This window comes from Theropithecus gelada, chromosome 20 (assembly GCF_003255815.1).
Source record: "Theropithecus gelada isolate Dixy chromosome 20, Tgel_1.0, whole genome shotgun sequence".
Taxonomy (NCBI): domain Eukaryota; kingdom Metazoa; phylum Chordata; class Mammalia; order Primates; family Cercopithecidae; genus Theropithecus; species Theropithecus gelada.
The window spans coordinates 59,488,200-59,502,871 of record NC_037688.1 but is presented as its reverse complement, the minus strand read 5'-3'; the positions used below and the strand labels follow the sequence as shown (position 1 = coordinate 59,502,871).

The window sequence follows — 14,672 nt, the reverse complement described above, 5'->3', positions numbered from 1 at the left end:
GAAGCTGCAAAGGCTGCTCATGCCTACCAAGAGCACATGCTGGCCCAGGAAGCAACACCCTTCCTCTTGCCCTGTCTCTCCAGCGCCCTCTTCTGACAAAGCCTCAGTACCAGCTGGCTAAGGAAAAAATTGTAAAGGGTCCAGATATATTTTCATAGAGCAGTCAAAAGGGTGAATTTGGAGCTGAGAGACAATAAATCAATAAATGGTCGTTATTTGAGGTGAGAAATACAGGAATAGCAGGCTTGATAGATACTAAGTTTGAAGGTGCTTTGAAAACCATCTGACATTACGTCCAGTAGACAGTCGAAAATCCGGATGTGAAGCTCAGAATAGATGGGGCTGGAGATATGAAGTGTAATTAATTAGATGTGGATGATAGTGAAAGCTATAGGAATAGTTTGACTAGAGAGAGTTGGAGGATAATGGACCGAAGACAGTGCTGGGAAATAATGATATTTAGGGGAGTGATCCTAAGCAGAAGTGGGACAAGTTAGAGTAGAATAATTTTTCAGACTCCAAGTGAGTACAGAGTTTTGAAAAGAGAAAACTGGTTGTCAGGGAATGGATTTGACAATGGAGCTCGGCGGTAGTCATTGGTAACTAATGGACCTTACTAGAGGACTGGTGGACTAAGGGGAGATTGCCACATTTGACATTTTCTTTTTAAAGGGATGCAGAAGTGTTGGGGAATGGTGTTTTTTTGTTTTGTTTTTTTGTTTTGTTTTGTTTTGAGATGGAGTGTTGCACTGTCATCCAGGCTGGAGTCTTGTGGTGCTATCTCGGCTCACTGCAACCTCTGCCTCCCGGGTTCAAGCGATTCTTCTGCCTCTGCCTCCTGATTAGCTGGGATTATAGGCACCCGCCACCGCGCCTAGCTAATTTTTTGTATTTTTAGTAGAGATGGGGTTTCACCATGTTGGCAGACTGGTCGCGAACACCTGCCCACCTCGGCCTCCCAAAACGCTGAGATTACAAGCGTGAGCCACCATGCTCAGCCACTATTAGTCTTTCAAAAGATAATTGCATAGGCAAAAATAATGTGAATTATCAAGAAGGAACAGCTTGGAGAGAGACTTAGGAGAACTGGTTGGAATTGGTTACAGGATTAGATGGAGAGAGTGGGGGAAAGAGTTCACAATGGCTAGCTTGGGTGTTATCAGTGAATTATGACATCTTAACAGGGAGAGAGAACAGAGGAGGGAGCTGTGGTAAGGATTATTGACATTCAGGAGAGGGCTCTTAAACAAGTGTGAAAGGTGGATTTTTCAGATACCAGATTCATGACTGGAACAGTACTTTTTAGCTACTTTAAGAATTGTTTTCCTTCTCTTAAAATGTTTTCCTTTTCCACTTACCTGGAATGAGAGTAGTAAAGGTAAGTATGGTGGTGGCAGACGTCTCAAAGAACAGCAGTTGCAGAGAAATGATGGATGAGATTTGCGGATTGAGAAAACGTTGAGAACGAGAAATAGGGAGATGAAAACCTGTGTTAACAGTGACAATGAGGCTGGGCACAGTGGCTCATGCCTGTGATCCCAGCACTTCATGAGGCCGAGGTGGACAGATTACTTGAGGTCAGGAGTTGGAGATCCCTCGGGCAACATGGTGAAGCCTTGTCTCTACAAAAAATTAAAAAATTAGCTGGGCGTGGTGGTGCATGCCACTAGGCCCAGCTAGTTGGGAGGCTCAGGTGAGAGGATCGCTTGGGCCGGGGAGGCACAGGCTGCAGTGAGCCAAGATTGTGCCACTACGCTGCAGCCTGGGCAATAGAGCCACACACTGTCTCAAAAAAAAAAAAAAAAAAAAAAAGTGACAATGGGGCATCAAAGTGGATATGGCAGTCAGGTAAAAATGTGGGACTGAGCTCAGTTGTGAAGTCTAAGCTACACGTTTATATTTGGGCATCACTTGAATGGGAGTGACTGCTGATACCTTGATAGTGAATGAAGTCTAAGGAAAGCAAGTTTACAGAGAGAGTCAAAAGACTGAGACCCTGAGTCTGCTGTGTCAGCCTCAGAGTATTCCAGCATTGAAGAAGCACCCAAGGTGAGCTCAGCATGGATAGAGGAAGAGAAACCAGAATGGGCAGATGGTGAGGGTGGGTAGTAGAGAACATTGTCCACTTTTAAAAGATTTGTTGAAATAGAACAGTAGCTTTTGGGCTGGAGCTGGCTATGTCCAGCAAAGAAGATTTTGCAGGAAAAAAGTTTCCATGAGAGAATTCATGTTTTATTGCACAGCAGTCAGAATGAGGAGAGGAGCAGGCAGAGCAAAGTCTAAGAGAGGGGAAGATGTTACCCTGTCTGGCGTCCAATTTCCTCATCTGCTAAACGGGCGATAACAGTATAGTTACACGCATTAAATTAGTACACATAAAGCACTTATAGGCCGGGCGCGGCGGCTCACACTTGTAAACCCAGCACTTTGGGAGGCCAAGGCAGGCAGATCACCTGAGGTCAGGAGTTTGAGACCAGCCTGGCCAACATGGTGAAACCCCATCTCTACTGAAAATACAAAAATTAGCTGGGCGTGGTGGGGGGTACCTGTAGTCCCAGCTGCTCGGGAGGCTGAGGCAGGAAAATCGCTTGAACCCGGGAGGCAGAGGTTCCAGTGAGCCGAGATCACGCCACTGCACTCCAGCCTGGGTGACAGAGTGAGACCCCTTCTCAAAAAAAAAAAAAAAAAAAAGCGCTTACAATGAAGACTGACATAAAGCAAGCATTTATTAAATGGTGGTTTATCACAATGGGTGCTGATTGTTTTTATTACTTGTTAATGGAAACTTACCTGTATTATAAAACTCAGCAGATTAGAGATGGCTAAAGTTGTCTTAAGTTATGTAGCCTAAGAGTCGTTTTAAAACGAGTCCAGGCCCGGTGGCTCATACCTGTAATCCTAGCACTTCCTCGGGAGGCCGAGGCAGCTGGATCACTTGAGGTCAGGAGTTCAAGACCAACCTGGGCAACAGGGAGAAACCTACGTCTCTACTAATAATACAAAAATTAGCCGGGTGTAGTGGTACACTCCTGTAATCCCAGCTACTTGAGAGGCTGAGGCATGAGAATCGCTTGAATCTGGGAGGTGGAGGTTACAGTGAGCCGAGATCCCACCACTGTACTCCAGCCTGGGCCATAGAGTGAGACTCTCTCAAAAAAAAAAAAGGGAGGTTATCAGCCAGCCACCTTCTGTTTACTAGTCTATTTCAAGTTAATTATTTCAATAAAATAACAGTATCTCCTAATTGCGACTTTACTTGTGAGGAATGCAAGATTTATGAAATACAGGTGTATTTTTCACATATCTTTGTCTTGGCTGAAGTCATTTCAGCCAAGTGAGTGTTTTGCTTTTGTTGTAAATTTATCTGAAACCAATTGGGTTGTCTTCCTGTTTGATAACATAGTCTCCTGCATTTATTAGGAATGTTACAAGACAAACGAATGGAGATAGATAAACATAGCCTAAATATTGGTGATTACAATCGAACGGTCGGGAAAGGCCCTGGTTCTCGGCCTCAGATTTCCAAAGAGTCTTCCATGGAGCGCAATCCTTATTTTGATAAGGTAAGGTGTTTTACTTTTACCTCTGACTTGGTAAACCAGTAACACTTAATAGCATAATTTTCACACTAATATTTTAAAACATTTTATATAATATAAAGTGTTGCAATCCAGTACCAAATCTTATTACTGGATTTTGAAGTTCACTGTCTTTTTATGTCTCAATTTAGCATAGAGGTTGCATTTATATTTTTCTTCTTAATCCCATGAAATATGTTTGGCTCTTTTTGTGTGCTCTAGAATTAACACTAATCTGATCTCTTCTGTTTTCTACCTGTTTCCTGTTGATGCTGGAATGTCATGTGACTTCTCTTCTGTTCCTGCAATGATTTCTCCCTTCCACTTGTTTGCTTGGCTGGTGTTGCACATCTTTCTGTCTGTCCAATCAGGATGGCATTGTAGCAGATGAATCCCAAAACATGCAGTTTATGTCCAGTCAAAGCATGAAGCTTCCCCCTTCAAATAGTGCACTACCTAACCAGGCCCTTGGCTCCATAGCAGGGCTGGGTATGCAAAACTTGAATTCTGTTAGACAGGTAAGTCCAGATGTGTATTTTAGGCTCTCAGTTGAATGATTTGTATTAGTAATAAGATCTCTCTTACATGTAGTTACTGTGTTTAAATCATAGTACAATGTGGCAATGAGATGTTTGTCCCTAAAGAATCCCACTGTTACTTGTTGCTGTTTGTTTTTGTAGAATGGCAATCCCAGTATGTTTGGTGTTGGAAACACAGCAGCACAACCCCGGGGCATGCAGCAGCCTCCAGCACAACCTCTTAGTTCATCTCAGCCTAATCTCCGTGCTCAAGTGCCTCCTCCATTACTCTCCCCTCAGGTAAATAAGCTTTCCTTACGTTCTCCTGTTTACCTGCAAAAAGGATCTTGCGTGATTTTATATTTGAATGAAATGGCTAATCATTATCATGTTTATTGGCATCTTCGAGATTTAGCTAGTTCTGAATTAACTATTACAAAAGGTTGTATTAAGGATAAGTCGGCCGGGCGCGGTGGCTCAAGCCTGTAATCCCAGCACTTTGGGAGGCTGAGACGGGTGGATCACGAGGTCAGGAGATCAAGACCATCCTGGCTAACACGGTGAAACCCCGTCTCTACTAACAAAAAAAAAAAAAAAAAATACAAAAACTAGCCGGGCGAGGTGGCGGGCGCCTGTAGTCCCAGCTCCTCGGGAGGCTGAGGCAGGAGAATGGCGGGAACCCGGGAGGCGAGCTGAGATCCGGCCACTGCACTCCAGCCTGGGCGACAGAGCGAGACTCCGTCTCAAAAAAAAAAAAAGGATAAGTCAAGGATAATTTAAATCTAAAATTTACCATTTTCTTCTATAAAACATTCTTGAGGACAAAAGCAAAGTAAAATTGGCTAGTTTAAGATACATCTCTGTCATCTTTTACCTAACCCACGAAAAAGTACAAGTGGTCAGTGAGTAAGGCAGAGACAAAGACTATGAAGCCAATGAATAGTCCACAGATTTAACTGCTCTATTGACAGCTTAAAACACACAGTACATGTAGCGAGTGGGAGTTACTTTATCAAGATCATTAACTTACCATTGTGATCCTAAGGTTCCAGTTTCATTGCTGAAGTATGCACCAAACAACGGTGGCCTGAATCCACTCTTTGGCCCTCAACAGGTAGCCATGCTGAACCAGCTATCCCAGCTAAACCAGCTTTCTCAGATCTCCCAATTACAGGTAAGCAGAGTCATAGTCTTTCTTAGTACATATTTATGGAGCATCTACTGTATACCAAACACTAGATTCTGTGCAGGATATAGTGCACTAAACAAAACAGGCGTAGTCATAGCCCTCATGGAGCTTACAGTCTATCAGGGAAGACAGATCATGAACATCTGTGAAGAATGTTTTGAAGAAGTGCAAAATGCTGTGAGAGGAGGCCTCAGCCAAGTCTGGGGTGCTAGTGAGAGTCGGATGTTTAGGAAAAGTTTCTCTGATTGAAGTGGAAGTTTAGATTGAACTAAAAACTGAATTTCAGCAGTGACTAGAAGCCAGAGAGTCCAAGGAAGAGACTGTTAGGCTAGACATGTTGGCATTGGCTAGATCACATCATGCCTCTGTAGGTCCATCTGCTGTCGTCATTTGGAAGCACACGACTTTGTAATGGTGTGATAGTAACAACCTTCTCACCATCTTTCCTCTAGCGATTGTTAGCGCAGCAGCAAAGGGCGCAGAGTCAGAGAAGCGTGCCTTCTGGGAACCGGCCGCAGCAAGACCAGCAGGTAGAGCCAGCCCTCCAACTCGTGGTGCTGTCTTTGTGTTAATAAACTCTGCTTATCTCCATTCTAGCAAGAGATTCAGAAGTGTCTTTCTTAAAACAATCTTACTAAGATATAATGAAGTATGTTGTGCATTAAGTCTGCTGGTTGCCCATGAGTTATGTGAACATTATACAGTGATTATTCACCTTTCTGCTGTGAAGAAAGTGAATTCAAAAGTGAAGAGGAAATATGTAGTTTTCTGTAAAGACTTTTTCCCCCAATAATTTTTTCCAATCATTTCATTGTTTTAAGGGTCGACCTCTTAGCGTGCAGCAGCAAATGATGCAACAATCTCGTCAACTTGATCCAAACCTGTTGGTGAAGCAGCAGACTCCACCATCTCAGCAGCAGCCACTCCATCAGCCAGCCATGAAGTCTTTCCTTGACAATGTCATGCCCCACACTACACCTGAGCTGCAAAAAGGGCCATCACCAATAAATGCTTTCAGCAACTTCCCTATAGGTGGGTTTCTCCTTGGTCCAAGCATTGGACTGATGCTTAGGTATCACAGGCATGCCTCCTTCACACGTACCCTTACAGCTCTGTTCCTTCGTGAAAGCTACATTGATCTCTTAGCTGTTCCCTCTCAGAGAGTTGCCATCCCCTCTCCTAGTTTTAACCTGCTCCATGTTCAGGGAAGTTCTCTCTCCATTCAAGAAAATCACACTGTTTTTTGTTTTTTGTTTTTTTGTTTTTTTTTTTATTTTTACAGACAGTGTCTTGCTCTGTCCCCCAGACTGGAGTGCAGTGGTGAGATCTCGGCTCACTGCAACCTCTGCCTCCTGGGTTCAAGCGATTCTCACGCCTCAGCCTCCCAAGTAGCTGGGATTACAGGCGCGCACCACCACGCCCAGCTAATTTTTGTATTTCTAGTAGAGTTGGGGTTTCACCATGTTGACCAGGCTTGTCTGAAACTCCTAACCTCAGGTGATCTGCCTGCCTTGGCCTCCCAAAGTGCTGGGATTACAGGCATGAGCCACCGTGCCCAGCCTTGAAAATCACACTATTTCAAAAACTCCACACTCATTTAAAGTGCATTAGAATAAAGGAAACATTTCACTTTTTAAAGGACTAGTTGTCTTAATCGTAGGATATTAAGGGTGAGAAGGCTGATATTCTTATTAGAAACAGTACACCAGAGAATTTTTGAGCAGTGCTGTTTTGGTGAAACAGCTGGGAAGGGTCACAGTCACATTTGCTAGCTCTCAGAACTTGAAGTTTTAACTATTGTCTGTGTATAAATGATTACTGATATAAATAAGAAAATGAAGGTAAGAAAGGGGATTGCCTTTCTTATACATGCAACTCCCCACCCCCACCCACTCCTTTTTTTCTGTGTTACCTCCAGGCTTTTATTCACTGAGTGGAGATTTTGGGTTTACATGTTTTCTCTTTCCTAGGTCTCTTTTTCTCTTGTGCCCTTGATTATATTTTGACCCTTGATTGATCATGCCCTGTTCATTTTGCTGTTTTTCTCTCTCTTTTGCCATACAGTGGTTTCTTGTAAACCAGTTTTGTTGGTTGTTAGCCAGAGTATTTGAAGACCATCAGTTAACTAGTGTGTTCTGGGCTGTGGGCAGAGGCTGGGGCATGCTGTTGCCCCTGCTGCTGCCTCACTCTGTGACTGAACTGGTTTGGCTCACCCCGGTATTACCACAGAATCTCACCTGGGACATAAATTGCACTTGGAGTCCTTAGGATTGTTAGTAATCTCTGTGCATTTCCAAAAACAGTTAACCTGTCAGTTACTACTGTGGGTGAATACTCTAGAAGCCATTTAGTGGTGGCCAGGTGATGTCAGAGACAACAGTTAGTACTAAAAGAATGATATCCAAGTACAGAGAGAAGTTTCTGTCTCACCAGTAAAGGGAACTGGCTCTTCCTATTTGACTATACACTTGACATATAAATTGGACCCACGTGAGTTTTAAGTATAGGATTTCCTGCCCTGGCCGGCTTTTCAGTGAGGGATACTTCTTGATTAAGAAAGTCTGCTTAGCCCATGCAAACACCAATACAGTTATCTAAGTTGAGCAACAGGCTACGGCCTGTTGGCCTAATTTGGCCCACTGCCTGCTATTGTAAGGTTTTGTTGGACACAGCCACATTTTCTCTAACGTGGGGTCTGTGGCTGCTTTTGTGCTGCACCAGCAAAGTTGCATGGAGACACCGGGACCATGTGGCCCACAGAGCCTGAGATACCAGCTAAACCTCTGCAGAAAAAAATTGTCAACTCCTGATCTGATCGATAGGTCCAAGAGTAGCAAATTTAATTGCTCTCTGCAAAAATAGGTATAGTATTAGAGAATTCATATTATTAAAGTTTTCAGGTTTGACAGACCTTAACATCACATGGACTCATCAGACCAGAGAATTTAAAACAATTTAATTTGGAAGTTTAGAATAAGAACCTCCTGGGAATTTGTGAAATAGAGATTCTGGCTCCCACTGGAAAGTCTTCATTTTTAAATAAGCATTTTAGGTGATTCTAATATTAATAGTCCCTAGATTACTATTTTAAGAAAAACTAGCTTAATAGTTTTCTAACTACTGTATCTAAGGTTGAAATTTCCATTGTTGTTCCAAGAGAATATCCAAGTCTGAGGGGCCTCATCAGCAAAGGTCAAGTAAATTGTGCCTTAAGATATATCAGTCCCCCACTTAGGTGTAATTGTTAGTGCAGGACATTTTTACTTTAGAATTTGCAAGCAAAAGATAGCAACTGAAAGTGACCACAGATCTTCATGCATGGTACACTTGGGAAATAGCTAAACAGATACATTTTATTCCAAGTAAACTTACACATCTGGCTTCCTTAAAACTTTTCTCCCTCTTATTTTGCCAAGGAGTTTTAAAATCATCAAAATTTTATGGAGAAATATTTTCTACATATAACTAAATTATAGTATTAACAGTTATATGGTTTGAAAACATTAGATTAGTTACATGTTTTTCTAGGAAATAAAAGTTGTGCTACTAGAAAGAAAATGTGCTGTATTTTCTAAGGTTTTGTTTTGTTTTTTAATTTTTCAGGCTTGAACTCAAACTTGAATGTAAATATGGATATGAACAGTATTAAAGAGCCACAGTCAAGACTAAGGAAATGGACGACAGTGGACAGCATTTCTGTGAACACATCTTTGGATCAAAACTCCAGCAAACATGGTACAAATGATTGTTAAACAATCTTACCCAATCTTACCCAAAAAAACAAAAAGCACACCTGCAGAATACTAGATTTAGGCCTTTATTTTATTTTAAATATGTTTTCAAAGCCAAATTATCTTAGAACTTTTCCTCATTTAAAAAAAGTTATTATTAAGTCTTAGTTAAAATAAGAGACTTTCAGATGAAAAGCAAAATTTACCTCTACTCTGTTTTATAAAGGAGAGATCAGATGATGCATTTTTAAAAATTATTTTTCCTTTGGCTTTTTAAATTTTTCTAAGTGATTTTATTCTTATATTACTACACTTATTAACATTTACTGGATTTAATTTGATATATATCTTAGTAGTACATTTAAAACTTCTACCAGAGTCCCATTCCGTCACCCAGGCTGGAATGCAGTGGTGTGATCTTAGCTCACTGAAACCTCTGCTCCCGGGTTCAAGCAGTTCTCCTGCCTCAGCTTCTGGAGTAACTGGAACTACAGGCCTGAGCCACCACGCCCGGCTAATTTTTGTGTTTTTAGTAGAGACGGGGTTTCATCGTGTTGGCCCAGCTGGTCTCAAACTCCTGACCTCAGGTGATCTACCCGCCTTGCTCTCACAAAGTGCTGCGATTACAGGCGTGAACTACTGCACCTGGCCCATAAATTTTATTTCTGTCAATTCCTTACATACGGACAAATTTTCTTTATATATCTTATTGCTATGTGTAAGTCATTGATTTAACAGTATTGTCTTTTCAGGAATTACATTTTTTTTTTTTAGAAATGCCATTTTCATCTTATTTAGTATTATCCATTCACCCAGCAAATAATCGATTATCTTCTGCTTTCCAAGGCTGTGTTAGCACCTGGAATACAGAGACACATATGTACATACATGTTCATAGTTGAATGTATGTATGTATGTATGTATGTATGTAAAAATCCCTGCCCTGAAATTGTTCATTGTGAATGAAAGTATATCAGCAGCTTTAGTACAATGCAATAGGTAATATCAAAGTTAATATTTATAATAGTTTAATAATACAAAGTTCCTTAGGAGCATTGAGTCAGGAATAACTGCAGGTGTGGTGGGTCTGGAAAGGTGAGAAAGACTTACCTTGAGAAGAGTAAATTTACCAAACAAACAGGAAGAGCAACCAAGAGAAAATAGCACATGCAGGGTTCAAAGAGGACTGCCAGGTGAATTCTGTATCTGGGCATATCTGGGGGTGAAGGTGAAAATGACAGAAAGGAGGTAGATGAAGATGGAATGGTAGGTGTGGTGCAAATCATGGAAAACTTTCGTGCCATGAATGATTTTAAACATGAAAGTGATGGGTGCCTAGAGGCAGTTAAGACTTAAAATAGTCTAGGTAAGAGAGAGAAAGGTCAGTGGACATAAGAGGGAGTACACTGAAGAGAGTTTCAGAAATTAAAAGCAGAAAAGCTTGATAACTCACTTAACTCATTCTTTCATTCAGCAGTGTAAGCCTGAAACACTTGCATAACTGATCAGCTAGTCTGTCTGCAGCCCCCTCCAGACATACCCCTCAGAGGTCAGACAAATACAGGATGGACCCGAGTCTCAGGCAGAAAAGAATAGGCGTTCACCGTAAATCATATCATTAGAGTGGCCTAGGTGTAAGGCATGCAGAGGCACTCTTAACTGGCAGAGTAGTCCATGAGCTTGGAGAAACACAGGAGCTGAACAATCGACAGTCCTGGCACACTTTAGAATGTGCAGTCCAGTCTGCCACACTAACCCTTCGCTGCACACCTACAGTAAGAAAAGTCTGGTTTGTTAAGGGGAGTGGAGGCAAGCACATTTGACTAGGAAATTCTGCATTACAGAAGGGTTAAACTGGATGTCTGAGATACCCTATGGCCCTGAGATTCTGTGACTTCCAGGCAGTTTATAAAATCCCTTCACCTCAGCACCCAGATGAATTTGCTGACATGTATAGAAGGAGATTTTTTATTTTAGCCTTGGTTGGAGGCAGTTGGGCAAGGCTTCCAGGAGGCTTGTGATCTTTGAAGCTGAGATATGAAAGATAAACAGAAGTTAGCAGGCAGGGGTGAAGGGAGGGGAAACCATGAGAGCTGGGGCGAGGCTGGACTACTGTAAACTATTGAAGACTATTGTAAACTATTGAAACTATTGAAGAGTTTGAACATTGTCTTTTGTGTGTTGGAGAGAATTAAGCCAGGAGATGACATGATCAGATTTGCACTTTTGAATGATGCCTCTAGGTGCAGTGTGGAGAATTGGAGTAGATCTAGTATAGTCATTATCCAGGAGCTGTGGAGGAAGTGGAATTGACAGGGCTTGGTGATTCTAGCTTAAGCAGCCTCAAATCTATGATTGCTATTTAAATGATGTATTTGTGACATTCCCTTTTTTTTCTGTTGAATTATACTTTGAAAGTTTATTAACTAAACTTTAGGGTCAGATTTCTGGATTGTACACATTGGACTAATGATTTTCAGAAATTAAAATTGTCATGTAATAGAAGGAACCATTAGCCCGTAAACCAAACAGACCTTTGATTCTAAGTTGGTTTGCCATTCAGAGGAATATCACTTTGGGATTTTTTTTTTTTGACAGAGCCTCACTCGGTCACCCAGGCTGGAGTTCAGTGATGCAGTCTCTACTCACTGCAACCCTCGTCTCCAGGGTTCAAGTGGTTCTCGTGCCTCAGCCTCCTGAGTATAGCTGGGATTGTACAGGTGTGTGTCACCGCACCCGGCTAATTTTTGTAATTTTAGTAGAAACGGGGTTTACCATGTTCGCCAGGCTGGTCTCGAACTCCTGAACTCAGGTGATCTGCCTGCCTCGGCCTGCCAAAGTGCTGAGATTATAGGCGTGAGCCACCAGGCCCAGCTGGGAATTTTTCTGACCTGAAGAGTGAGAACAGGGAGTTGAGACAATGGGGAAATGGCAAAATAAATATGAATCCTAGGTTTGAGGCTTAGCTCTGCTACTAATTGACTCTGCTATTTCAGTCGTGCACCACTTAATGGCAATGTTACAGTAAACAATGGGCCATGTATCCAACAGTGGGTCCATTGAGCTTGTAATACCATATTTTTATTGTTCCTTTCCTGTTTAGCTATGTTTAGATACACCCTTCTGTTACGGTTGCTTACATTACTCAGTACAGTAACACACTAGGAGCAGTAGCCTAGTGTGTTAACACTAGGAAGTTTTCATAAGTAGAAAATGAAGTTTTCATAAGTAGAAATTATTCTAACACACATGTAGCCTAGGAGCAGTAGGCGAGGCCACAGGGCTTTGCTGTGTAGTGGGCTGTACCATCTAGGTTTGTGTAAGGGCGCTCTGATGTTCACACAAAAATGAAATCACCTAGTTTCTCCAAATGTAGTCCTGTTAATTGACACGTGATTGTAATTAGCTACTTGGCAAGTAACTTAACCTTTCTGAACTTCAGGTCCCTCATCTGCCAAATGGAATTAATAGTACCTCTTGGGCTTTTTTTTTTTTTTTGAGACAGGATCTCACCCCAATTGCCGAGGCCGGAGTGCAGTGGCACAGTCTCAGGTCACTGCTGCCTTGACCTCCCGTACTCAGGTGATCCCCGTCCACCTCAGCCTCCCGAGCATCTGGGATTACAAGCGTGCACCACCACGCCTGGCTAGTTTTTTGTATTTTTACTAGAGATGGGGTTTTGCCATGTTGCCCAAGCTGGTCTCAAAACTCCTGACCTCAAGTGATCCCCCTGCCTCAGCCTCCCAAAGTGCTGGGATTACAGATGTGAGCCACCGTGCCCGGCCTAGTTTTATTTTAGATTCAGGGAGTGCATGTTCATGTTTTTACACAGGTATATTGCATGCTGGTGGAGATTGGGCTTCCAGTGAGCCCATTACCCAAATAGTGAACATTTTACCCGATAAGTAGTTTTTCAACCCTTGCCACCCTCCCTACTTGTGGAATCCCGAGTGTCTATTAATAATTTCCATCTTTGGGTATCCATTGGTTAGCTCCTACTTAAAAGTGAGAACATATTTTATTTTCTCTTTAGTTCACATAGGGTAATGGCTCCCAGCTCCACCCATTTTGCTGCAAAAGACATGATTTCATTCTTTTTTATGGTGGCCCTCTTGGGATGTTTTAAGGATGAATGAGATGATGCATCTCAGGCACTTAGGTGCTGGAACAGGGTTTGACACATCAGTGGTCAGCAGATCATAGCCATCATTGCCGTTACTGCCTTTATCACTATCTCATCAGATGCCCTACCTCCAAGACAAATACATTTCTCCACTGTACATTTAGTTTCGTTTGCTTAAACTGAACCTATCACATAGGTTTTACATTTCATTTTCCTGATGTTCCCCTTGTGTTGATTAATGAAATAAAATTGCACCCTTGCTGCCTCGTTATATCTATTTGCCTTTGATTAAATGAAGTTTTCATAAGTAGAAATTGTTCTTACTAGAAAAAAAATACATAATTAACGTTTATCATCTCAGGTATAAGAATTAATCACTTGAAATGTGGCAGTTGTGCTTGCCTCATGTATCCTGTACGGCCATTACTTCATTTATGTCCCATTTCACTCCCAAGTGGCTTTAATTCTGCTTATAGAACAGATACATAGTTGACACAGATCAGAGTGACAAGATTGAGGACGCCAGAGCCAAAGGGGAAATGGAAGCTGTGGAGACGCACTGAGTCAGGGATAGGTCACTGCCCACCAGTGAGAGGTGCGAGGCCTTGTCGGGAACCAGCTCCATCATCCCTGAGTTACCCATGTGCATGCTGGCACATTGTGACTTGAAGCCAGAGGAAAGAATGGCGGCTGGAGTGGCATGTAGGGCCCGGCTGTGTGTTATGGATGTTCATAGTGGGGGCCATCCGGAGTTGCGAGCCAGGTTCTATTTACATCGACCTCAAACTCAACATGAATGGAGGAGACTTGGTTTTCCCTTTCAGACTCAGTCCTTCCAGTGTCAGCGGGTTGTACCTCCGCCCATGAAATGATCAAAGCTAGAAAACAAGACATTATTTTTTTTTTCTTTTGAGATGGAATCTTGCCCTGTTCCCAGGCTAGAGTGCAGTGGCATGATCTCAACTGACTGCAACCTCTGCCTCCCGGGTTCAAGCGATTCTCCTGCCTCAGCCTCCGGAGTAGCTGTAGCTGGGACTACAGGCGCCTGCCACTACGCCCAACTAATTTTTGTATTTTTAGTAGAGACAGGGTTTCACCATGTTAGCCAGGGTGGTCTCAATCTCTTGACCTTGTGATCTGCCCGCCTCGGCCTCCCAAAGTGCTGGGATTACAGGTGCGAGCCACCACACCTGGCCCCATTCTTTCTTAACAGTTTATTGAGATATAATTTACTTATAATTCAGTGGCTTTTAGTATATTCACGGTGTTGTGTAGCCATCACCGCAATCCATTTTAAAACATTTTTGTTGCCTAAAAAAACCCCTGAGTTACCAGAGCCCTCCACCATACAACTGTTTTAATGATTTGGAAATAAGTTTGTGCTCATATTCTGGTCACTTAATGATGTTTATGCCCCTCATAAACTTGAAATTCACAATGGTCATTTTCAGACATTCTTCAAATGAGATGTTAGAATCTCAATATAAAAGAGTTACTCTAGAGAACACAGCCTAGAGCCCACAGATCTAATGG

At 42.3% G+C, this 14,672-nt stretch overlaps 1 protein-coding gene across 3 annotated transcripts in view; it reads left to right on the top strand.

The window, feature by feature from the left end:
- TNRC6A (trinucleotide repeat containing 6A) overlaps positions 1 to 14,672 on the top strand; it is a 216,031-nt gene that overhangs the window by 189,901 nt on the left and 11,458 nt on the right. For 2 of the 3 annotated variants that reach the window (XM_025370328.1, XM_025370329.1), the window contains exons 12-17: positions 3,421 to 3,563; positions 4,259 to 4,396; positions 5,142 to 5,270; positions 5,738 to 5,815; positions 6,107 to 6,317; positions 8,889 to 9,020. In XM_025370328.1, coding sequence (XP_025226113.1) covers positions 3,421 to 3,563; positions 4,259 to 4,396; positions 5,142 to 5,270; positions 5,738 to 5,815; positions 6,107 to 6,317; positions 8,889 to 9,020 — 831 coding nt within the window. Of the gene's footprint in view, positions 1 to 3,420; positions 3,564 to 3,949; positions 4,097 to 4,258; positions 4,397 to 5,141; positions 5,271 to 5,737; positions 5,816 to 6,106; positions 6,318 to 8,888; positions 9,021 to 14,672 lie in introns of all 3 variants that reach the window. The other variant, XM_025370327.1, reaches the window with a different exon arrangement.